Source organism: Agelaius tricolor, unplaced genomic scaffold (assembly GCF_023055355.1).
Source record: "Agelaius tricolor isolate 1412-34295 unplaced genomic scaffold, bAgeTri1.0.p SCAF_1, whole genome shotgun sequence".
Lineage (NCBI taxonomy): Eukaryota > Metazoa > Chordata > Aves > Passeriformes > Icteridae > Agelaius > Agelaius tricolor.
This window is the reverse complement of record NW_027269261.1, coordinates 36,952,782-36,978,107: the sequence shown is the minus strand read 5'-3', so window position 1 is coordinate 36,978,107 and position 25,326 is coordinate 36,952,782. Positions and strand designations below refer to the sequence as shown.

The 25,326-nt window shown below is 48.5% G+C and overlaps 2 protein-coding genes across 8 annotated transcripts in view; one reads left to right on the top strand and one right to left on the bottom strand.

Annotated features, from left to right (window-relative positions):
• Positions 1-130: 130 nt before the first annotated feature.
• On the bottom strand, positions 131-23,814 carry ABCC10 (ATP binding cassette subfamily C member 10). Of its 3 annotated transcripts, none has more exons than XM_071430070.1 (22): positions 23,683-23,814; positions 16,142-16,338; positions 13,858-15,226; positions 12,383-12,610; positions 12,028-12,184; positions 11,195-11,334; positions 10,662-10,741; positions 10,352-10,523; positions 9,267-9,365; positions 8,860-9,049; positions 8,408-8,485; positions 7,832-8,023; positions 7,399-7,534; positions 6,825-7,020; positions 5,755-6,098; positions 5,434-5,603; positions 4,974-5,134; positions 4,306-4,559; positions 3,474-3,619; positions 2,923-3,020; positions 2,612-2,724; positions 131-635 (listed from the first exon to the last, which is right to left on the bottom strand). In XM_071430070.1, the coding sequence occupies exons 2-22, from the start codon at positions 16,300-16,302 to the stop codon at positions 500-502; spliced, it is 4,620 nt and encodes a 1,539-aa protein (XP_071286171.1). In that variant the 5' UTR covers positions 16,303-16,338; positions 23,683-23,814; the 3' UTR covers positions 131-499. The 3 variants fall into 3 exon arrangements, with proteins under 3 accessions (XP_071286171.1, XP_071286162.1, XP_071286153.1); XM_071430061.1 differs by lacking the exon at positions 23,683-23,814 and adding an exon at positions 17,322-17,831; XM_071430052.1 differs by lacking the exon at positions 23,683-23,814 and adding an exon at positions 16,892-17,076.
• Positions 23,571-25,326, top strand: part of ZNF318 (zinc finger protein 318) — a 32,326-nt gene continuing 30,570 nt past the window's right edge. For all 5 annotated transcript variants that reach the window (XR_011679648.1, XR_011679650.1, XR_011679649.1 and 2 more), the window contains exon 1: positions 23,571-24,045. Coding sequence is in view for 1 of the 5 variants with exons in the window: in XM_071430023.1 (XP_071286124.1) it covers positions 23,677-24,045 (369 nt within the window). In the remaining 4 variants the exon portion in view is untranslated. The remainder of the gene's footprint in view (positions 24,046-25,326) is intronic.

Below are 25,326 nucleotides of genomic sequence, written 5' to 3'. Positions count from 1 at the left end.
GCTTGGAAAGGTCTTCTGGGAATAGCAGAGGTAGGTAGGGCTGTCTTCATGTAGAGAGGGCACCACTCTTGTATCTCATAAGGAAATAAGTGTCTGGTGAGGAAAAGGGCCAAGGACCTCAATCAACAGCTTCACAAGGATATTACCACTTTATTTTACATTGCATACATCAGACTAAGTCTCAAACTAGGAGTTACTGATTCTTCAGTGAGCAGAAAATCCCTCTGTGATCTCAAAGGGAAGCCTTGGAGGGGAGCAGGATCCCACCAACCAGGCTTGCATAACACTGAACAGCAGGCCACATCTTCCCTATTAAAGGAAAGGCCACAGTGCCATGCTCCTGTCCCTGAGGACACACAACTGCTGCCTGCAGGCAGGAATAAGCCCCTCCCTCACCTCAGCAACTCCTGGCCCTGCAGGGCCAGGGCTGGTGTCTGAGGTGTGAGGAATGCCAGGCACCCAGCTGGAAGGGCTGCCTGGGCTGAGCCCAGGAGGGAGATCATTGCTGCCTGCTGTGCAGGAGGTGCTGGAACAAGGAGCCATCTTTCTGGCTGAGGTGGGCGGGTGAATCCAGCTCTGCCACTCTCCCAGCCTGCATCACCAGCACACGGTCCGAGTCCAGGATGGTGTTCAGCCTGTGGACAACAAATGCCAGGACACACGTTGGTTGGATCTGAGGAGAAGCTCTGGATACTGCTTCCCCTGCTGTTAAGGGCGGCCCAAGACATGGCCAGCATCAGGAGCTGTGCAGGATCTCCCTCTGCGCTCAAGGCCACAGTGCAGTGCAGCTCCCCAGAGAGCCTCTGCTCACTGCTGAAGTGCAGCACCTCTTAGGAGAGCACAGTGATGCCTTCCAGCTGCTGGGCATGGCAGGGCACCAGGAGCACAGAGGGAAGTTCTGTGGGGGGGAGATCAGGGCATGCCTGATTCTGGGGTTGCACAAAATGTCTCCATCCCCGCAGGGGTTAATGAGTTGCTTTATTTGCCCCAACATTTCCTCACCTGCCACCTCCCAAGGGCAGCAGATATTGTGCATCAGCTGTTATTCCTCTGCAGTCTAGCACCTTTGCTTATACTACCACCACCACCAGATTTGTACTTGCCAGACAGCCAACCACAGGACCCACTGCACACATATGTGCCTAGGTCTGCCCAGACTGCCAGCAGAGCAGCAGCCTCTGGCTCTGGATAGGAAACACAGGACAGCAGGAATGTTTTTGCAGTCGTGCATCATTCAGTGTGAAACTACAGCCCTGTGAAGCTGCAAATCACAAGGAAGACACTACACAGGATTTGAGCAGGTAAAAGGCATTATGGAGTTCAAGACTCTGGTTACACCTTCATCTCCAAGAGAGTGCAGGCTGCAGTACTAGAAATTACTTGGAGGGGAAAGAGACAAGTCCAGAGTCACCTCCCATCCTGGATTTTACCCAAAGCTGAATGGCATGGAAAAACCATGGATACAAAACAACCCCATCATCACCTCTCTCTCCTTACTGCTCTCCCCCATTGCTCTTCATCCCAGTGGAAAAGGGGCTGGGGCCATCTTCAACTCAGTCTTGCTGCTTTGCCTTCTGCCACTCCTTCCTCTGCTGTTTCTCCTCTTTAATTACTCCCCCATCAAAGGTGGCCTCCCCACACCCAACCCAAACATACACGTCAGCCCACAGTGCCCTTGCACTTCTACTTTATTTATGCCTAACATCCCTAGAGTAGGAACCACATTCCCTTCACACCCCTCCTGCCTCCCTCCTACATAATGTATTTAACAAGACCCACTTGATTCACTTGCCAGGCCCAGCCCACCCTGCCTGTCATCCATCACTCCCACTCCTGTGCAGCAGGACACCAGCCTCTGCCATCTGCTCATTTGATTTTTATTTTTGTGGTAACCTCTGTGCTTTGAAAACACCCTCCATACAATTGCATAACCCTCCTCCAAAGGCTCCTCCACTTGGCAAGAGTAAGAGCAGAGAACACCACCTAATGCTCATCCATCCTTTCTCTGCAGTATTCATGTTTTGCCCTCCTCCCTCTGGCTGCATCCATCCACTGATTCTACTCCTAATCTCTCTGATGGGAGGCAATCACTGTTGTCCTGTCCTGCCTGGGCAGTGTCTATCTCACTGGCATAAGGTGCAGGCTAGAACTAAAACTCAAAAGACAGAACCATCCAGGAGCTGGCTGCAGCCCTTTGCTGCTGGCTGTCCTGCACTGCCCTCTACTGAGCCAGGGACACCGGCTCCTCCCCTGTCTCCACATCACCCCTTTCCATAGGATAGCTCTCCATTACTCCTCGCCCTAATGTGGCAGAACCACAAGGAACGATTCACCTGCCCTACCAGCAGGCAGTGCCCAGGAAGAGAAAGCTGTGATATGATGCTTCATTTTGCCTTTTGCTGACACCAACTTCTGGGTACAACATTTTCCTCTTTTCACATCCAGTTGTTTCAGCACCCAGCAGAAAAGGCAAAAGGCAAGATCAAGCTTTGGCACATAAAAAACTTTATCACAGAGACCTCCATGCTCAGCTTGAGGCCCAGGCATGGCATGTGAAGCCACCTCTCCCTGAGAGTGGCAGGATGATTTAGGCACCGAGGTTCTTCCATACCTGTGGGCAATTGTCAGAACAGTTTTGTCAGCGAAGCGCTGGCGGATGGTCTGCTGCAGCAGCTGGTCTGTCTTCTGATCCACGCTGGCTGTGGCCTCATCGATGCACAGCACCTGCCAGGGACACAGAGTGAAGGCAGCTCCCAGGCACCACAGCAGAGCCCTCCCTCTCTGGCTAGAGATAGCCTGAGAAGTTAGCACGGGATATCTGTTCCCATTACACCTTCAACTCTGCACACTCTCCTCTGGTGTCCCCAGGCAGCCACCAGCAGGTCACCCTCCCCCTTGCTGTGATGGGGGCAGGGCACTCACCTTGGCCTGCGTCAGGAGGGCTCTGGCCAGACACACCAGCTGCCTCTGTCCCACAGACAGACTCCTTCCCCTCTCTCCCAGCTTGCTGTCCAGTCCACCTGCAGGGATCAAGATCAGCAGTCACCTGCATCACCTACACAGGGCCCCAGATAGCTCCACCAGTCCAAGGTTTTCCCAGTAACACACAAAATCCCAATTCTGCTCAGGCCCAGGCCTTAGGAACTGGAGCCTTTACACTTAGACACGAGCAACATCTGGCACAGTTCCCTTAGAACTAAGGCAGGGCTTATCTCTCAGCTGCTCCTCTAACACCCACTGAGGCCTGATCTCATCAGCAAACTTCTGCCACCCAATCCATCACCTGCCAGTCCATTTGCCTCCAAATGTCAGGTAATGCCACCGGGTCCCACAGACCTGTTCCCACACTGGTTCTAACCTTGCCTAAACCCCTTCCCTACTGCATCCACCTCAGCTCCCTGCCTGAGCTAAGCCCTTCCCTCCTCTTGCAGAGCCCGCACTCATCAGCTGCTTCTCGCTGGTTTCCATCTCACCCATCTGAGTAACAGCATCCCACAGGTGGCACTGCTCCAGCACCTCACGGAGCTCAGCATCCGTCCGTTTTCCCTGGGGATCCAGGTTTTCTCTGATTGAGCCACTGAACAAAAATGGATCCTGAGGGATGATGGCCAGCCTAGATCTGCAAGCAAGCAAACAAAAGCTGAGGGCTCATGGGATAGGTTCTGCAGAAAAGCAAAGATCTGCTACTTCTTTTTTCATGGGGTGTCTTAGAGCAATGTTGTGATGGCCTCGACGAGGGGAGAGAATGATGTATCTGACTTTATTGATATTAGAAGGTTAATTTATTACTTTATTATACTATATTATTCTATACATCTAAAACTGAATCTGCCAAGCACTCAACTGCACACACTGTACTGAATCTCGTGACTGTCACCCGACAGTACCAACATACACACACACACACACACTCTTGGCCCTAATAGCCCAAGGAAACAAAACACCATGACTTTGCATAAACAATCTTCATGTTGTATTCTACTTTTGCACAAACACAGGCACAGCAAGTGAGATAAGAATATTCTTGGGAAGAATTGTGCCTTGCTTTTCTCCGTGAAGAGAAATATGGCTACAATGTCTTAGTTTGCTATGAATCTTAGAGGCACAGAGACATGGGTCACATATTCAGCCTGGTTTCCTTAGCACAACTGTCGAGAAACAACAGAGAGACTCATAAAAAGCTGCCACAATCAGAGAAGAGGGGGCCACAACAGTGAGTCCTTTGCTCCTCACTCTTTACTTTGACATCCAGCCACTGACAGCTCTCAGCCACCATCAGCTACCCTTCACTCTGCTCAGCCATACCTCAGCTCCTCCAAGCCCACTAGCTGGCTGTCAACACCATCAAGGAGAATCTGGCCTGATTTCATCTCCACCATACGGAAAAGGGCCAAGAAAAGGGTGGATTTCCCAGAGCCTGTGCGACCCACAATGCCCAGCTTCTCTCCAGGGTAAACAGTGAAGCTCACACCATCAAGTGCATTAGGCAAGCCTGGTCTGTATCCCAGGACCACCTGCTGGAACTCCACAAGCCCCTTGCTTGGCCAGTCAGCGGAAACCTAAGAGGGATACACAGGTAAGAAAGGGTGTGATAATGATTGATTGTCATCTTCAGCATCACCTCCCCACAGTCCAAGCCCCACCCTTCCCTTTAGATGGTTGCTTGGCTTCTGAGAAGAACCAACACACAGCCCAGTCCTACCTCCAGCCCACTCCTAGGCTTGTTCTTCCATCACAGCTTCTATCTAGCACTCGTTCTGCTTCCCTACTCCTTCCCATCACTCCCACCTTCACCAGTTCCTGCCAGAGATTCAGCCTCCCCAGGAAATACACTAGTAAAAGATGAGTGGTCAAGGTGGTTTCTGTGGTGAGGGCCCTCCACCCATTCACTGGAACCCTGTGATCTCCCTGGGGGGCAAGCGCAGGGAAAAGAGCCAGAAGATGGGCTCCTGAGAACACATTTGAGCTTTTACCTGGACAAATTTATCCTGAAGCTCCATAGGGATGTCTGTGGTGTACTCCTCTGTCCGCTCCACACTCACCATCATCATCTCTGTGTGAGTGAAACTGTCAATGAGGCCTGAGAGCAGGTGTGTGACAGACAGGGCATATGAGAGTGCCAGGCCCACAAGTCCTGTGAGGACAAAAGCATAAGCAAGAATGTTAGTGGCAGGGAAGGAGCTGACATCTGGGCAGAAAAAAAAAAAAAAGGAAAAGTCACAACTCTGAAGTCTTAGGGTCACACTTGAGGTTGGGGACACACAGGAGCAGAGACAGGAATGGAAGCACAGCATTGTGGGTGACTTGCTAGCAAGGAAGCAGGAGCTCTGGATCTTACCCCAGCGTAGGAAAATGTGTAGCTCTGGGCTGGGAGTGGAGGAACCCCTTGGGCACAGCCTAGGAGTGGACATAGATCAGTCCCTGGCAGCCTACCTGGATTTCCCAGCTGCTTCTGGTGCTGGATGATGGCAATCCCTGCTATAGCAGTAACCACAGCAACCCCAATCATCTGCAAGCGGATGTCCAGCCACTCCATCACTGTTTTGCTGGCAAAGAGACAGCGCTGGTTCTGCTCCAGATGCAGCTGATTCTCCAACTCAAACCTGTCAGGCACACAACAGAGGTTTGCATCACTCAAATTCGTCTCCTGTTGCCCTGGACAAAGGGCATTTTGGCCATCCTATAACCAGCCCCACAAGAGGAAGGCCTTGGCTCTGAGCTCTGTCTCTCTGGGTGCTTGTGCTCCCTGCTCACCTCTTTGTTGCCCGCATGGCTCTGATGGTGCTCAGTCCCGAGAGGGTCTCTGAGAAGTGGGTGTAAATGGGAGACAGGGTGATGCTGTGCAGGCGCTTCAGCTCCCGCGATGTGAATCGGTAATAGCGCTGGATGAAGAAGTAGACTACAGCCAGAGGCAGCAAGACCAGACCAATCCAAGGGAGGCCATAGGTCATTATCACCAGCATGCCCAAGAGCCCGTAGATGTTGGCTAGGAAGATGTTGAGGATGAATGGCAGGCTGTCATCCACACAGTACAGGTCTGAGGAGAAGCGGTTCAGGATGCGGCCTGTTGGTGTGCTGTCAAAGAAGGTGACTGTGGCCTGGCAGTAAGGGAATCAGACAGTAAGAGCCAGTCAGGTGCCGTGAGATCCAACCACAGAACAGTGTGCAGGAGAGCAGCACCAAGGGGAGCAGATAAGGCCACAAGGAGGTGGCCACCACAACCCACTTCCTTACCTCAGCCTCCAAAGCCAGCATCCACTAGCAGCCAAACAACTCACATACTGTTTGCATGGAAAAAGGAAGCACTCCCTCTGTATTGAATGGCTGACAGCTACTGAGAAAGCAGGCACTCAGACACCATGATGGCCCAACAGCAGCAAGGCAAATCTAGCCTCTAATCTGAATTTCCAATCTCCTAATCCTAACTCTAGCCTGAGGACCCAAGGAAACCAAAAACATAAAGTTAACTGACATATGCCAACATCAGCCCCAGATCTTGCTTAATAACTCCTTCCAATCTCATCTAAACCTGAACTCACCATCCTGTAAAAGCTACTTTGACTTGACTGGCTATACATCTAAGGCTAATGAGTGAACAGATGCAGGTGGGAGCCGTAAATCATCCTTCCATGGAATGAACAGGACACATTTTGAACCCCGCTCATTGGCCCCTTGTGCTGGCTGTGGTGCAGCCCTTTGGAATACAGTCCTACCAGCCAATACCAACAGAAACCTTAATCTATCTCCCACACCCGTACTCCCAGCTATGAGAAGAATGGCAGCTTGCAGGAGCCTCAGCCTGCTCTGGACTTTGTGCCCATTACCTTTAGAACCCTTTGGAGCAGGCGGTTGTGAATGACAGAGGCAGCCCGGAGAGCACCATAAGCAAAGAGGAATGCCCGAATAATGGTGAACAGGGAATTGGCCCCTGCAATGCTCCCATAAACTATCAGGTAGAAATTCACATCCACTGAGCCATTGGGAGAGGCTGGGGTCTTGTCCAGATCTTGAATGGGGGAACTGGAAAAAAGGAGGAAGATTATGAATCTGCCAACATCCTCCTGACAGTAAACTTACAGACAGGGCACGAGAACCCAAAGAGCATACTCCAGGGGAAATCAGGATACTTTAGCCTGATACTCCTGTTACGCACCTTTGGCATGTTGGGACAAATACTCTGATTACTATGCAGCTAGGGGTCTTCCATCAGCCCCAGACAGAAGCCTTTCTGGCACATTATCAGGTCAGGGATTTTGATTCTGTTTGTCAAGGCAGCCACACACATCCCCTGAGGTGAAGTAGTCAGTTTATCTATCCCTGCTCTCCAGGATCTTCACCCAAAATGCACTTAAGGTCATTTCCTGCTCCCTTTGGTACCTCTGGACCATATTTACTTACACAAGCCCAGCAGTGGAGAAGAGAAGCAGCTCTGGGGAAGGCAGGGAAGCTGAGCAGACCATCACAGAGGTATTTGCTGTCTGGGATATGCTGGAGATCCAGTATGACAGCCACCAATCCGAGATATTTCTAGATGCTGCAGAGAAAGACAGACTATGTAAAGAGAAATTCTGCTTCTGAATCAGCAAATATGAAGCTGAAGGGGAAGCTGCTGGACAACTTTTGCATAGTCTCACTGCCCAGTAGTCTTTCCCCTGTCAGTAGCAGAGCAGGAGCAAGTGAACAGCCTTGAGGGCAGCAGCAACACCGCACTGCTACAGAGGTGAGTGTTCAAAGCCCTGGCATCTTTCCTTCTGGACTCCATGCAGCCAGGGAATGAGACGAGAGGAGAGGAGTGTCTAAAGAGAGATGTGCTGCTGGGTCACTGCCTCACCTTGCATGAGGAACAGTGAGAAGAGGATTGATATTGCTAAGCAGCTTCCCATTGCCATCCAATAGGCCTTGTACACCTGAAAAGCCACCGCCCCTTCTTTCTTCTCTTCCTCCTTGTGGATGAGATTATGGTTTTGGGTTGGTTCTTCTGCCTCTGTCTTTATGGTCTCTTCCTGTCCCTGATTATTAGGGGCTGTGGGTATAGATGCAAAAGTAAAGGTCAGTTCAGTGTTAAATTCTTCCTGCAGCTGTTCCTAAATGTGAACAGAGCAAGTCTAAACTATGAGGGACACTTTTTTTCCCCTCCTCTCTCCTCTTTCAAGACAGGTGCACCAACCCTGGCAGTTCTTCATCCAAAACTGGACTACAAGTGGAACAAGAGGTTCAAATACTACTCCAGACCAATACCCAATGATATGTGGGCCTTCTGTCCTTCTGTGTATACACCACCCACATATCAGCACTGCCACAGCAGAACAAGATGATGGGAGTTCTGCTCTAAAGCCATCAGGTACAGGTTCTGTCTGGAAGGTCAGCTGTGCTGCCCCAGCTACCCTTAAGCTCATCAGGAACAGACCTTCATCCTTATCCGACTTGTCTGTATCCTTGAACTTGGGGAAGGCTTCAACAAGTGGCAGGATATCAGTTGGTGTGCCTGCAGAGAGAGACATGCAAATTCTTCAGCATCTGTGAGGAGCAGGTGACAACTTTCCACCCTCTCACAGCCTCTTGCTCTGAAATGACCCAGTTTTGTTCCCTCATAATATTCCCTATGTTGTACAGCAACTGTACCATTGAAGGCTCCGCTCCATTCAACCTGTTACTCTTTCTGCCTTATCAGCTCCCCACATCTAGAGCTGTCCTGTTTCATCCATACATCTGCACATCCTCTTGCGCCCCATCTTTGCATATATGCAGTGTTCTCAGTGTGCTCTTTTATCACTGGACTCCCCACTAGTCAATCCTAGTCCCCTCAAGCCATTCCAAGACACAGGCACAAGTGAATGCCTGAGAAGACAGACAGTGTACCTGTCTTAACTATCCTGCCATTGTCCATCAGCAACAAGGCATCGGCCTTCTCCAAAAACTCTGTCCTGTGAGTGCAAAGGACCCTGGTCTTATGTTTGAGAACTCCGAAAATGCATTTCCACATAATATGTTTGGCTACATCTGCATCAACAGCAGCCAGAGGATCATCAAGGAGGTAAAGTTCTTTCTCCTGGGAGGGGGACAAAAGAAAAAAGGATACAGCTGCTGGCCCTGCTGGAGCAGGCAGTGCTGTACAGAAAAGTCCAAGCATCTCTGTGTGGCAGCACCTTTAGGCTAGCACAATGTGCTTTAAAGACATGCTGCCAGAACTGTACAGCTGAGTGCTTCCAGACTCTTTATATTTGACTTGGCAAGATCTGCCACGCAATAATGCCCTTGTTATTTACCTGGTAAACAGCTCTGGCAAGGGCTATTCGAGCCTTCTGTCCCCCACTGAGTGTCACACCATTTTCACCCACCTCTGTCTGGTCACCTGCTGGTAAAATCTGAAATATTCAAGAAAAAAATTTAGAAAGGGACAAGAAACTGCTGGGGACTCAAAACCAGGATACATGGGCCCCTCTCCAGTCTCTGGCAGTAATTTCTAAGGCTGACACCTTACCAACAATTAAACAATGCACCAATCTATGCACTGGTTCTACAGACAACTGGCAAGGTTTATTTATGCAACACAAATCTCTGACACTCCAGAATAGGGTGGTCACATCTTAACTACCTATTGAGAGCAACTTCTGGTCCAAGGTAATTGCACACAGTAATTTTCTGTGAGAACAAGGGCTGTGTCTGCATCAAAATTATGTCAGGGTCCTTAAAAACAGCATTGCAGTAAAAACTACCAGTTTTCAGTACCTGGAAATAAGTCTCCTCTCAGTTTGGTAGCATAGGTGTATTTTACAAAATCTCAAATAAAAATCATGCCTTTACAGAGTATTTATAGTTCCAGCCAAAATAAACAGGAGCTGCTAAAGCTTGGTACTTCAGAAAATCAGAAATTAGCTTATAAACTGGGAGAAGGCTAGATTCCTATATATACCATATGTACAGCCAGGTTTACTGGCTAATACAGTCATAAACCTCAAATTTAGAATATATGTCAAGAGCACTGACTTAGCCCTTCAAAACCCCAAAGAAGTTGCTTCTGATCCTCCCCCCAAAAAAGCATCAGCTGCTGACAGGTTCTGCCTGAAAAACACAACAGTCATCAGCTCTGCAAGAACAACTCCTTTCCCCAGCATGAAAAGCTTTTGGCTCAGCAGCAGAAGAAACCACCCAAAGTGCTACAAGACTGACTTCACACCTTAAAGAAGTATGGGCACACTAGGAATGGTGTGGGCTTGGTAATCAGAGCAACACTGTGTGATGGGACATTGGAGCAGCAGTCTGAAACAATAAACACTGATCCCATGAGGCTCAGGATGGATGCAAAAGCCTGCCAAGAAGGCCCAGGCAGGTTTCCAGCCTAGGCACTCACATTTAGGTCCTCAGAGAGGGCACAGGCCTCCAGCACCTCCTCGAACAGCCTGGCATCATATTCCCGCCCAAAAAGGATGTTTTTGCGCACAGTGGTAAACTGTATCCAAGGCTCCTGTGTGGCCAGACCAAATCCTTGCTCCAGGTCACAAACATACACTCGTCCACCTTGTCTGCAAGCACAACAGAAGTGGGCATAAAGGGCAACAAAGAAAAACAGCTGGCAGATCCAAATTACCCACAAGTTGGGATAGCACTGGACAATTCCCACATAGAGGGACCAGGCAGGGAAAACTCTTTAGGCTACTTACTTAATGAGCTCTCCAGTGATGGCTGCAAGCAGAGAGCTTTTGCCAGAGCCAACCTTCCCAACAACGCCCAGGAGCATTCCCTGCAAAGGGAAAGGAAAAGAAGCAACCTAATGTTCTAATGCAGGGTAGCTTGTCCAGATTTCTTGAGCCACACGTAGGCTGTAAGGAAGCTGACTGCTAGGACCATCTCATGTTCAGCAGTGCAGCTGGGTACAGTTGTCAGACTCCTAATACGACAGGACACAGATTTGCAAGGAGTGTTAACTCTAGAGCCCTGCTCTGTTCCCTGTCCAGTTGTCTCCAGCAGCAATAGTAGAAAGCAGAGAGAACTAGTTAATCTCCTGTCTGTAAGGCATGGATGCTCTCTAGTGCCTTTCAGCCTTTCAGTGTCTTGTGTCGCTTGACCTAGAGAAGATTTTGATGCACATCTCCTAGACTGAGGAAAACATGCCATCTCTGCTCCATTATTTCTAGTTTCCAGTATTTTTTTCTCGAATGCATTTTTCTCTATTACCTCCCATGTCCTTGCTCACCTTTCTCACTGACAGGTTCTCGATGTGCAGTTGCAGAGTGCCTGTGGATGAGGGCTGCCTGGTGCTCTCCTCCTCAGCTGGCACCCATGAGAAGTCTGCACATTGCATCTCCATGGCAGTAGCAGTATCTGAAGGGCTATCTACAAGTGAAGACCCGAACAGCAAAGCATTGCTATGAGAATACCAGAAAATTAAAGACACCTGGCATCACAAATATCATCAGCTTTGTTCCCAAATGCAGAGACCATGAATGAGGCACTGCATGATGCCCCTAACCCAACAACAGAATGAGACTCTTGCCTACTGACTTGTCCTTAAACTTATACATCCCTTCTTCCAACCCTTCTGTCTCCAGCTCACACCAGACACATGTGGCTGTCAGGGAGACACTGTAATGATATAACCTGGTTTTATTATTGCTGAAGGTAAAAGAATGGCAGGGAGCTGGCTAAAGGCAATGAAAGAAGGAAAGGGAGCTAATACGGCTTAGGAGAGGGGCAGCCACTCAAGCCTTTCTGCCATGTGAAGCCATGTTTGTTGGTGGCTTCAGTGTCAGAAGAGCTTTGGTCAGAGGACAGAGCTGCTTGTTCTACTTGGACATTAACGGCTCTGTTGGGACAAGCAGTGGCTTATGGTTGGTAAAGTGGAATGTTACAGCCTTATCTCCTGCTTTCCACAGAAATTAAGAGAAATGTATCCACTCTGCCTCTACCCAACTGAACATCCTAAATCACAGGGTGACAGCCAGCTGCCCTCCAGCACTGCCCCTGGGCCTTGCACCTCAGCTCTCTGCTCTGAATGTCTGCTGATAGCTCAGATTCCTTAACCATTACCTAGGGCATAATAAGCTTCCAGGTCCTGGTCCATGAGTTCAAAGAATTGCTGGATTCGATCCAGGGAAACTTTGGCCTCCAAGATCCCATTCAGCACCCATGGGAAGCTGTTAAGGGGTAGAATAAGCATCCCAACAAGGGCCAATGCTGTGAACACCTGCATGGGTAAGCAAACAGCCATGAGCTGGAGCTAGCAGCTCCCCTGTATCCTCCAAACAGCTTCACCAGTGAGAGCCTGAAGAGCTGTGGAGAGACATGGGCTGGGTTTATTTCCCAGAGAAGATGCCTCAGCATTGCAGTTCCAGTGTAGACTGTGTTCTGCACAAGTTTGAAGCTCTCCCTACTACCTACTCACCTTTGTGGCAGTGAGCTGGTGACCCAACAGGACATAGGTGACAAAGATGGCAATGGAGATAACAACAGGGAGTGCTGCCCACATGTACACACACAAAGCATCCAGGTAACTGATGGCCCGCAGCTTCTGCAGCTCTTTAGCCCGGCAGGATTTTATCCTGGTGCTGAAGTGCTGCTCCCAGGCGTAAAACTTGATCACCCGAATGCCACACAGGAACTCTGTCATTAGCTGCAGGCAACAGAAAAGAACATCAGGCAAACAGTGCCCAGCCAACCTGGGCTGTGCCTGGGTGTGCAGCTGTCTCCTGCTAAGGGTCAAGCTAGAGATGTCAGGAACCATCTATTGCTAACAAAGGCATAAACCTAAGTGACAACTATTGGAAACTTTGTGCTCATCCATCCCACCAGCTTCTTCATCCACCCACGCTGTGCACAACCAAGAAAAAGGCAAAATACTACACTACTTTCCAAGTGAAAGATAAACAACACAGGTGAAGGGATGTGTGGAATTGCTAGCTCCAGCCTGGATACTATTCACTTGACAGTGCCTTGAGATAACATCTGACTCTCGGGACTGGTCCTGCCCTGACACAGCTGGTCTGTATCCAGAGCCTGGCTGGCTCATTTCCAGAACTCTGGTGTCCCTGCAGGATGCAGTCCTCTCATTTCTGTTCTCAGGTCAGCATATGTAGAGCAAGCTGACTGTGTCTCTGCCCAACATTAAAGAAGACTAACAAGAGACTTTATTCAGCAAACCAGTCTTACAACAGTTGGAGAAAGTTCAGCATCATCAGATACAACTCTAGTAGATGCACCTACTGTTGGGAAAATATGTATTTTTAAAGCTGCCAACAGTTCTGGCAGGGAGTTGACATGAGTTTCATGCTTCAAAGCATGAGTGAAACTGCTGTCCCCTCAACTTAGAGATACAATGCTAAAAGGTGGGAATCAAATGTGGAGAGGAGAGATGGCACTGCAAATAGGAGAAAAGCAGTGGAAAAGATGACTGAGAGTGCCAAGCCTTGAGCCATATAAAATTACATCCATGATCATTGCCCTTGTCCAGACTGAAAGCCACTTCATCACTGATGGCATCACTGGAGCAATAGGATGGATGCAAACCTAGAGGAAGTCATTGGGAGTCTGACCTTTACTACACAGAGAAAAGAAACTTGCAAGGGAACCTAAATTAGTCCAGGGGACAAGACAAGCATTAAAGGTTCACGATCTTATGGGAGGTGAAACTACATCACCCTGAAACACTTTTGACCAAAGTGTGTGTGTGTGTGTGTGTGTGTGTGTGTGTATGTATGTGTGTATGTGTGTGTCTGTGTGTGTGCCCCTTCTGGCATTTTTCTCAACAGCTGTGATTCAATTAATCTGCTTTGGACCATGACTAAGTGGCAAGAAGCCAATGTTCTGGGCCAAACAGGGAAAAATTACAAACTCAGAGAGACACCCCTGCCCCTCACCCACCTTAACTCGTGTATCCTTGTGTTTCAGCATCTCCTCGTTGTTCACCATGATGCGGTTAGCTATGATCTTGTTGATGGGCACTAGCAGCAGTGCCAGGGCCATGCCTCCCAGGAAGGCTATCCCCACTTGCTGGTACAGGAGGTAGAGGGTAATGGCAAGCTGGACAGGCAGGCTCCACAACTCATGGAAGCTGTAGCAGAAGTTGACCAACCTATCGGTGTCCGTGCTCATGAAGTTGACAATTTCCCCCACAGTGAAGCGGGCAAGGCTGGTGCTGCTGACGCGCAGAGCCTTGCGGTAGATGGCGGAGATGACGGCAGCCCGCACCATCAGAGCCACCTTGTTCATCTCATACCTGAACTGGCTCCGCAGGAGAGCGCCCAGGAAGGAGCCAGCAAAGAGCCCAAGGGCATACAGAATCCCATGGCTCAAGGGCTCCTGCCGTGACTCCATGAAGTTCACCAGCAAGTTCAGAAGCAGAGGACCTGAAAAATCCAGCAGACTGTCAGCCAGCTTGAGAAGTCCAAGGGTGTAGAAACGAAACCCGAAGGCCGCGTGAAGGACTGACAGGAGGCGCACAGCTTTCTGGGCATGGTGTGGGCTGTCTGGAGCACCACTGCTCCCATCACCTCCAGCAATGATTGGGCTGGTAAGAGACTCTGTCTCCTCCTCTGCTTGCTGAAGAGCTGCCTTCTTCTGCCAGCAAGAGTAGAACCGGTCGCAGACCCTGGCAGCCTGGAGCTGGTGAGGAAGCACATAGACGTCCTGTGGCTGGTTCAGCTTCTGCTGGTAGCCACGCTTCATAAGGGGGTTCATCCAGGTGTAAAAGAAGCGGGAGAGCCAGCTCTCACCATCCTCTGCCACTCTCTGCTGGTCAGGCTCTGGGATCCCTGGCTCTGAGACGGGCTGGTCCTCTTGCCAGGAACAATTGATGGAGAGGAAGTCTTGCCTGGCAGCAGTGGGGAAGAGGTAGCTGACCACATAGGCAAGCAGAGAGGCCAGCTGCAGACACAGAATGGTGAACCTGGCGGAGGCACCGGGGTGGGCAGGGGACCAAGCTGTCCCCCTCTGGCAGTACCACAGCAGGGTGATGATGGAGGAAGGTAGGGGTAAGAGAGTGAGGAGAGCCAGGGCTGCAGGGCCCCTGGTAAAGCCGTGAATGGATCTGTGGAGCATGAGAAGAGCAAAGCCGTGCACCAGCCATGCCAGGGCAGCGGTGCCATTGGCCAGCACTTCCAGGTACACGGGGCCCAGCTCCTGCTGGGAAATGGTGGCTGGGATGGTGTCAGCAAGGAACAAGCCAGCAAGTATGAAGGAGGTAGCGATTCTCCACCCCCAGCTTGGCCTGCAAGGCACACCAGAGCCAGACCTTGAGGAGGAAAGAGCAGTGAAATAAATTACAGTTGGAATTCCTCTACCTCTCCGTCAGTACTGTCCTTTCTTCCTCTCCTCTTCCCCATGTTTATACATCCACTCCTACTTAACCTTCTGGATACACCTCCCTAGATCTGTAACTTTTTCTGATTGTAAGCATTGCTAAACGACATCAGGTCAATATAGCCCACTCTTTGGTCAACACCAGAGATTTAGATGCTACCAAAGAAAAGCATTTCTTTACAGAAATTTGTTTGCAAACTATGATATTTTGTGGTCAGGTCAGACTCCAATCCTTGAGGATTAATGCAAGAAAAAGTATATTTAACCTCTTTAACACAAATTTTGGATGATGAAATTCCCTGCATCACATCCTTGATTTCTTTGTCAGGTATTTTTTCTAGAAACGTTATTTTTATCACTGTGAGTTTCAGTGATGCTGTACTTGTAAGGTCTATAATCTATTGCCCATCAAAATACTTCATTATCACTGGATTCTTTGTGGCCTTTCAGTATCAGTGAATGTTGTCATGTTTAGAAATTTCAGAAGAGGGTAAAAAGAAAAACAATTCTGCATTTCTCTAAACTCCTTATTGCCTTATATATATCTTCTCTGCCACTTTGGATTTATATCCTCTACCACAATACTCCCAGTTTCCCCAGTCCTCACTCACTGAAAAAGTTTCTAATTACTTTCTGTGATTTTTTGCCTACAATCCTCTCTATTCTTTCTGCATTCCTTTCTGTACACTGAATTAAAATGGATGCTGACAAATATAATAGCATTATAATATTGTGCCCTTCCCTAATTACATATTCAGCACGTGATAGGGAGATACAATTTCCAGCCTTTCCACTCCACCTCCAGTCCTGCATAGCAATCAAGAGCCAGACGAGTCAGTTGTCATACCTCGGAGTGCCAAGGAAGCAGGCACTGACCACTGCAAGGATCACATGAGGAATCACGCTTAGTGTCAGCTGGTTAAAGCAATGGCCAACGCTGCCACGAACCCACAGAGGGAGTGGATCTTCTGGGCTGGTCCCACACAAGCTAGCCAGGATGTTCTCCATCCTTTGCTGGTAATTCAGTCTGAGAGACAGGATGTCCTAGGGTAAAGAAAAAGCAGCATGAGGTAAAAAACATAAGAACTGCAGCCCCAGTCGAAGATGGAGTGACGAGTAATTAACAGAGCTAGGAGCAAGTTCCTGGATCATAGTCCAAGCCCGGCTATTGTTCACTCACTATCATATAATCTACTTAAGAAAATGATCAAGGGCCAGCTGAAAATAAATTATCTTGTTTATTCCCTTAAGTCACCCCAGGACTGCAATGCCCTGTGAGTTTGAAGCTTTCTTATTTTCAGGTTGATTTTTTTTTTCCCATGGCAAGTTTATCCTCTATAAGTAGGATAAGGAAGTATTTTCCCGTCTATGGATTGGCATGAAAAATATTTTGAGCTGCTTAAACAATAACCTATTCATTGTATTTCCATGTTCACAACACTTCCCACCAAGGTACTCCTTGAGGCAGCGTGTAACATTAAACATCCCCCAAACGGCAAGGGAGGATGCTGGTGCCCATCCTGAAGCAGGCGGTACCCGTAAGCTACACCCGACTGGCTCGCCCTCTCTGTGTGCCGCCCCGCGGACTGAAGCACACCTGGCAAGGCCTCGGCTTTACAGGGATTTCTGCTCACACCAGCCCGTCCCATCTCCAGCCCGGGGCCGGCCGAGCGCCACGGGCCGGGCGCTGCACCGAGCTCGGCGCAGCGGGGGCACTGCAGCACCCGGGCACGGCAGCACGCCGGCACGGCAGCACTCCGCCACAGCGGGGGCACAGCGGGGGCACTGCAGCACCACGGCAGCACCACGGCACACCGGCGCTCGGCACAGCGGCCCTGGGCACAGCAGCGGCCCTGGGCACAGCAGCGGCCCTGGGCACAGCAGCACCCCGGCTCGGCTCAGCAGCACCCCGGCTCGGCAGCACCCCAGCAGGGGCCTCCCAGCCAGGCCGGGGGCGGCGCTGAGGCCGCCACGTGCCCGGGCCGGGCGCGCCCCCCGCCGTCCCCGCCGCCCCCCGGGCCCGGTACCTCGGCTCCCCGCGGCGCAGGGCCCCGCCCCCTGGCGGCCCGGAGGACGCGGCGCAGCCCCGGCAGCGGCGAGGCGAGCCCAGGCCGGAGCAGCAGGCCGAGCTGAGAGGCAAGAGCGAGCCAATGCAGCACGCACAGCCCGCTCAGACTTCCACCTTCCGGTTAAAAAATATAAATTACTCAAACTAAAAGCTAGGCTCCAGCCATGAACGTGATTTTCCCCAAAATTCCTCTAGTTCTGTCCTGGTGATCACATCCCTCCCTTCCTTCTCCTATGATTTTTGGCTCACAGCATCTGAACTGTTTGCACACTGTGAAAAACGCCAATCACTTGTTTTTAGAATTTTAAAAGTTTAATAGTAATAAAATTGTTATAAAAGTAGTAATATAATAAGAGTAATAAAAATTTGGACAATTAGGATTTAGGACAATATGAGACAATAAAAACAAAGCATTACGGAGAGTCCAGGTACCTCTTTCTGGGCAAAATAAGCCCAAAAAAAGACACACGTTAACAGAGGATTAACCCTTAAAAGCAATAGCCTGTTGCATATTCATACATCTCATACGCTTATGCATAAATTCCATTCAAACACAGGATCCTGTCTGGTCAGTGTCAACTTCTTCCTCTTAATCCTGATGGTATCTTCAGGGATGAGGGAGGCAGGAAGAAGTTTGTTTCTTCTGATAATGGAGCAATAAATTCTCTTTCTCTGAAAGATTTAGGTGTCCTGTGGCTGCTGTCTCAGGTGCGAATACCTCATTCCTTTCTTTAAAAAAAGTATCTTACATAGTATAGTTTCTATTTTAACATTATGTTATAACCTAAAACTAGAACACACCTCTTAAGAAAATTAATACAGTATAACTTTCTACATAACACATATAATATTCATTTTAATATTTGCAAAAAGCCAATCATAAAATATGCATTTTTCATACACACTGACAGACACTGGATGCACATTACAGACTTGCAGTGTCACTGTGTCAACCAGGACGGGAATATTTATGGACCACTGTGTTACCCAAACATCAGCAGGTATAGCCCAGGCAGTGCTTTTACAGGTATAAATTTACTTTTACAGGCACAGCATTCTTTGCTTGTAAGACAGAAGACTACAAGATGAAAATAACATTACTATAAGAGCACCTTGCCAATAACACATCGGTCTACTCACAGTGGCAGAGCTCTCCTGGCATAGTGAGAGATCATGATGTTAACCTAACACAACCATCTGAATAACACAGGGTAAGCAAATCCTCTCTGATTCACCTGTGTTGTGTTCAGTGACTGTCTGGAGCATGAACACACATGCAAGCAGCACCCCCAAATGTGACACTCATTCTTTACTATAAGAGTATGTTGCATTGGGGTGGGGGGAGTAAATGCACAACTTTCCAGATGAGAGAAAGCAAACTGGAGAGGATATCCAGCTCCATCTGCTCTGGACTATTATACAGTAACAGGAGGGTGCTGTAAATGTCACCACACTACCTAGCAATTTTAGCTGCTACTGGTGATTTTTATAGCAGATGATCTGAGTGTTTCAACTGTCCCAAACCCTTCCTCAGTGCTCCTGCCAGGGAAAATAAGCATATAACCACCACAGGTAGAAAACTTTACTTTCAACATGCAGCTCACCAGAGATACAAAAAGCATTCTCTGAGCTTGGAGTGTTATCAGTGCAGTGCTGAGGAAGGAAAATATCAGTGACCTTCCAGAGAAAACAGAGCAGTCTGGCTAAGGGAGTGTGGAACAGCAGCTAAGAGCAAGAGCTCAGTGGCCACACTACTCTCTAATCACAGCTTCCTTGAAAGGAGCAGGAGAGTGCATTTTCTGCAAGGCCCTCTCTCCCCCTCCCTCCTTGTTTAATAATCTTTTCTCACATGCCTGACAGCAATCTTTGTGTGTCAGAGTTACAAGGTTGCCTTTACATGACCAAGCTACTCACACTGTACACTGTATTTGGCCAGTCTGCTCTTTTCCACAGGTCATCCAAAGGTTTCTAGACTTAACTTTCCTGAGGAGGCCTTGAGAGTTGAGTTTTATGTCCTCTCCGCTCAGGGAAGCTTCCCTTCAATGAAAATGCTGTGAAAGCAGCAAACTCTCAAAACAGCAAGTAGGGGTTGTGTGAGGTTGAAGCACTGAATTGCACACAAGTGAAGCTGATTTCAGATTTCATGGTTCTGATGTCTTATTTCCAAATGAAAACAAACAAACCCAAACAACTTAAAAATGTCCAAAACCAACCAGATACCCTCAAAATACCCACAACACCAACTACACAAGTACTTTCCACATCTTAAGATACCAGAGAAGTTCTTGGATATCAACAAAGAACAACCTTTCTCCCCTGAACTAATCACTCTCAGAGCTTTTCCATTCAGCCACTCTGTATTTTAGCATTCTCTTTTTTCATGTGCTGCATCCTGCTTGCTCATCTCTCCTAAACTCTTCAGGTTCAAAACCATGAACTTTATCACTTCACCTGAAGGATGGAAAACTTTCACATGCCACAGATTCCTTTTTGGTCCAGACAGCATTGCCTGCACTCATATGGGAAAACAAACACAAAGGGTATTAAAAAAGGAACTACAGGAAAATACCAACTCACCTTAACTGATCTGAAATCACTTTGCCTGTTCTGCGTAAGTGCATTTAAATAGCATCACAGCAAGAATTTAAGTAGACATTCCTCCTTTTCCACCTTCCTTTTGGCTATTTCTCCTGCTCCTGAATATTGCTGCCTACACCATCTACTGCTACATATCTGACAGATTTAAGATGTGCAGGCACGTGGAGTGGTGGCTATATTGCATACAAAGTTCCTTGCACACTATAAATAATCATACACCTGGCAATTATTAAAAAAATCAGAGCATTCAAAATTCAAAAAAACCCCACCAACATTAGGTTTAATTTAATCCACCCCCACAGGCCATGCAGGCCAGATTTTATTCACTATTATCCAGAGTTTTTTAATGCTCTAGATGGATAAATCCCCAGTGAGGAAGCACTATCTGGCAAAGGGAGACTGCCCCCCCTTTTCTGATGAGTTTGTTTTGTAACAGATTACTTAATACCAATCCCAGGACTCAGGGAATCAGTGTAGGCTGCATGCCCATTCCACTTCCCAGCTATAAGTAAATATTGAGCTGAAACAGAAGCCAGCCTAGACAAGCCTTAAATTCAGAATTATCAACCTTGTAATTATAGCTGTAAAATCTCTGAAAGCAATTGTCTGTTTGGATGTGTTTTCTGTGCTCCCAGCCAGGACTCTGCTATCAGCTGAACCATCCTCAAATTCCATGACGACACAGCCGAGGAAGGTTTGATTACTCGGCTCAGTCCAAAATTTTTCATGAACACGCTGATTTGCCTGGACCTGAAGGCACAAGATAGATATTATGCCCTGTTTTCCAGGGAAAAAAATTAATGCCAAGAAGACAGATGAGTATCTTCTACTGCATCTCCTCATGAGAACACCAATTCTGTCATAGAAACACAGAAATTGTCTTTGTTGTTACTCATAGCCAAGCCATTCCACATCAGATGGTTGTCTCATGCCCCTGGATCTAGTCTTGACTCATACAAGAAGGTAAAAAATCACAATTAAAATTTTTTACCTTGTACTGGTCTGCTTCTTAACCTAATGGTTCAACCTGAATTAACTTCAATTCTGATTTCTGTTTACTTGTTTATACAAAGCTACTCCTAACTTTTCTTATTCTGTTCTTTCTGAATACCATTTGCTCCCCTTTGTTATTTGGGGCCTAATGAGAATTCAGAGATACCTTATTACCCCAACATTGACCTCAGCATCCAATTAGCTAAAACCTCTCCAAGCAGCAGCTAATTGCAAGTTCAACTATGAGCCTTGGAATTCCAAAGAGGAGTCCAGGAGCTGAACTTCTACCAGAACAGACTGACTGGCACCTCTGTCATCCAGTGAGAGCCTAGAGCACCAGTTGCAGAGATGTTACATAAACCTCTGCAAAGCAGGTAAGGACCTTGCCTAACTTTTTCAATCCCTGAGACAAACTGTAGTGCTTCCTCTTCCTAAGATGTGAGAAGTCTCAATTTGCTCTGCACCATAGGGCTCAGATTTCAGTACTGATTTTAGGAATAATTTAACTGGATCCCCACTAGGGATGCTCAGTCCCTTTAAAAACTTAGCTTTGTAAGGCATGTGGTTAAAAGATGATACTACATCTAGTTGGAAATGAGTTTATAAATTGCAATTATAAATTGTAATTGTAGGGCAATGCTCAGTGAGATGACAGGGTGCTAGAAAATGTTAATGAGCACTGGTCAGTCTCCAACAAATAGAATGTTTCTCTTAGGAACTCTTTTAACATCACAACACAGAGGATGTTTGCTTTCTTTCTACCACTTCTCCCATGAGCAGTTTTCTTATTGGTGTGCAGATAAGACACTTTAATGAACTTTCTCTTCAGTTTTTATTATCTGGACTTTTTCACCTTCCAAATGCCACTAAAATCTATGATCAGAAACCAGCAGAATACCTGCTGTAGACCTCCTTTGGCTATAAGGCAAAAAAGTTAGAAAAAATTATTTTCTGACATTTTGCAAAGCTTTTAGGTATTAGATGCCCAACTATTGTAGAAAACTGAATTTAAAAATGTTTTGCAGAGTTTCTTAGGTTTGTGGCTTTTTACTTGTCCATTTTAAAATCAAACTATAGTTAAAAACTAATGCTGTTAACATCAAAAACAGCAACAGCATGGAAGAGATGTCCAAAACCAAACAAGTAATTTTTCTCACACTTTTGATCACACGCAGCTATTTTTATTTACTTCAGTTGGTCAAACTGAGTGCTTGATGCAGACACCTGACACTAAGGCATGAAAACATGTTCCTCCTTTGAATAAAGTAACAGAACATATTTGGGTAACAGTATATTCCTTACAGGGATAAGCTACTTGCATGTGATCTACCGCAAAAAAAAAAAATAGAGGGGAAGTTCCAAAATACACATCAATTTTGTGGTTATCTCAAAGTGTTTTGCTTCTCTGGGTGTCACTGAGTCTGTTGCTTAGGGTAGTTAATTGGAACAGGCTGAGCATCCATTGGTCCCACAGGAAGTAGATTCACAGCCTGCTGCACATCCTCAAAGATGAAGTCCTTATCCCAGGAATTCTTAGTTGAATTAAGGTCGCTGAGGGACACTGCAAGCCTTAGGACAGAATGGAGGTGAGAAGAGGACAATGGTAGCAGAAAATAAGTCTTTAAATAGCTCATGTTTATTTTGATGACTGAGTGCATTTCCTGAGCCTGGGTAGTGATGCACTCATTCAGAAAATCTTAAAGGGGCTCAGTTTTATTACAATTGTAGTAAACCACTCCCAGCAGAAATATCTTATCAGACAGATCATCATCCTGCTGCTCTTTGTTGCTACTACTTATAAAATAGCATGCTTCAAAATGGTGTGATGTTCGAGCAAATACATTTCCAAACACACAAGCAGAATTGCAGCCAGAAATCAACTGGCTCTTCAAATAAAATCCCTCACATGTCATTCAGCTAAGAACAAATTACAAATCAAGATATAAAAGCTTGTGGATTTTGGAAGTGAAGCTGAAGAGTTTTAGGAGAACCTTCATTTCTCTATCACTTCTTTTGACCGCTACCCCATTTTAGTTAATTGAAAACCAAAACCCCCTTCCTCTCTGGAGACAGCCCCAGAACAGAGTAAGAGAAATGTTTCAGCCGCGGCAGAAGAGTCGCAGCTGTCCCGGCCGCTGTCCCGCAGGAAGCGCGGTCGGTGCTCAGGTAGGAGAGGGAGGAGGCGGGAAGAAGCCATTTCCTCCCCTGCCATCCCTGCTCCCGGCAGCCCAGAGCACGGGAGTTGGCTCAGGAGTTTTCTGAGCTGGAGGCTCAGCCTCGGCACCCCTGATCGATCAGGCAAGGCTCGCTTTGCAACACACTCCTGCTTGAAAACAACACCACCTGTACCGACCAGCTCCGCAGCACCGTGCGTGCGCGTAGGGGAGCGAACAAAACCCAACAAAAACAAGTAAACAAACAACCGAAAAAAAATCCCAAACAACAAAAAACCACCAAAGCCGAGCATGCCCCAGTCACGGCCGCTGGGGCGCGGAGCGAGGCAAAGAGGAGCCGCACGACCGAACACAGCAGCAGCACCTCCCAACTCCCACCCAACCGCCGGCCGCCATTTTGTGAGGGCGTCCCCAGGCACCGCCCCCCCCCCCCCGCCCGGGCTCCCCCTCCCCCGCCCGGCTCGGGAGCGCGCAGGGCGGCGGGGAGCGCGCACGCCGGGGGGGGCCGGGCCGGAGGAGCCGCGGGACCCCCGGGCCGCTGGCGCCATCATGTACCGCTCCAGCAGCGGCCGCTCCGGCCCTTCGTCCTCGTCCTCCTCCCACCGGCTGAAGGAGGGCGGCTCGTCGGCGTCCCGCGCCTCCCGCTTCAGCACATCGGGGCCGGGGCCAGGCCACGGCCGGCCTCCCCCGCCGATGCCCGCCGCCGCTTGTGCCGCCGCCTCGCCGCCGCGCTCCGCTTCGCCCCGTCCGCCGCCGCTTCGCCGCCACCGCTCCCCATCGGGCCACCGCGGGCCCTGCCGCCGGTCCCCGTCGCCGCACCGCAGCCGGAGGTTGCCGTCGCCGCCGGGAGGAGCGGGGCTCGGCGGGCCCCGGGGCCGCCGGGGCAGCGAGCACGGAGACGGCGGCAGCAGCAGCCGGGTAAATACTGCGGTGCACCCAGGGGGCTCGGCGCGGGCCCTGCCCCCGCCTGGGCGGCTGTCAGAGCCCCTGACCCGGCGCGGCCAGATCCTTGCAAAATTACACCGGCCCGGACTCTCCCTGTGCTGAGGGAGAGCGGCAATTTGCCCCTATTCCTTAGAGAGCCAAATGGGGAAAAAAAAATTATTTCTATTTTAAGTGATGTTTTCCCACTAGTTTCCATTGCGTTTTTATTTGTCTTACTGGCTAGAGCCATTTTAGAGAAGGTTCGAAGATGATGCTGTCTTTTCGCTAAGGCAGAGGATGTCATTTTCCTCCATTTAACACATTGGGTTTAGTGTATAAATATCGTTTAACTTACGGGAATATAACTTTTTAGACAGCATGTTGAATGAGTACTTTGTCTGAATTCTTCCTGCTGTCACGGCGGGTGTACAAAGAGGGCTCTTACTGATTTATGTCTTTGAGAGGGATTCTTTGGTAGGCACCGCTTTGTAGCTGGGGCTGTACACAGGGTCTCCCAGTCTTCTCACTTTGTCTTGGCAAAGTCTGATTTGGGCAAGCGGAGCTCTGTTTTGGTGTCTGTGGTGGATGGCATCTTGGATGCAGACACCTTCGTCATAAATCAAAGTGTGAAGTTTTTTTTGGTTTTTTTTTTGGCGTGACTTTTTTTTTTTTCTTTTTGCGGGATTGGCTCACCTAGATTTTGTCTTCTTGCTCCTTGGTGCAGTGATTGTTTTGTCTGGTGATTCTGAGCTGTGGTGTGTAGAAAGTTCATTGTGCATTTGTGCTACCGTGAAGAAAAGATTTCCGTATTGGGGTACTCTAGGCAGTGGTTGCATGGTCACTCAATCCAGCACACGTGCAGTTGCAAAGAACGGTGTACTCGCCTTTCCCTCTTGCTTTGCAGTATATTCTGCCCTCTCCCGTGTGCTCAGACGTGGATTTGTGAGTGGCAGGGTGGGCTGATGTGAGGAAGCAATGTAGCTGAAAGTCCAACAAAAGTGTGTTATCTCCTGGTCCATTGCCTGATGGGACTCTCCCAAGGGAGAATGGGGATTGCCCTTTATCATGGTGATACAGGTTCTTACCGGATTTCTTTGGAGCCGCAGCCATAGAAGAGGTCACGGGTGATTGTAGCGGCATTAAAATTCAGGTATTGGTGTTATTTCTTACTGAAAGGTGAGTTGCCCTGGAGATGCAGGAAGATAATGTTATCTTGGACAGTTAAGCCAAGCCAGGCTATGAAACTTGCCTCTGGCCATTTGTTTTCACCTGGTA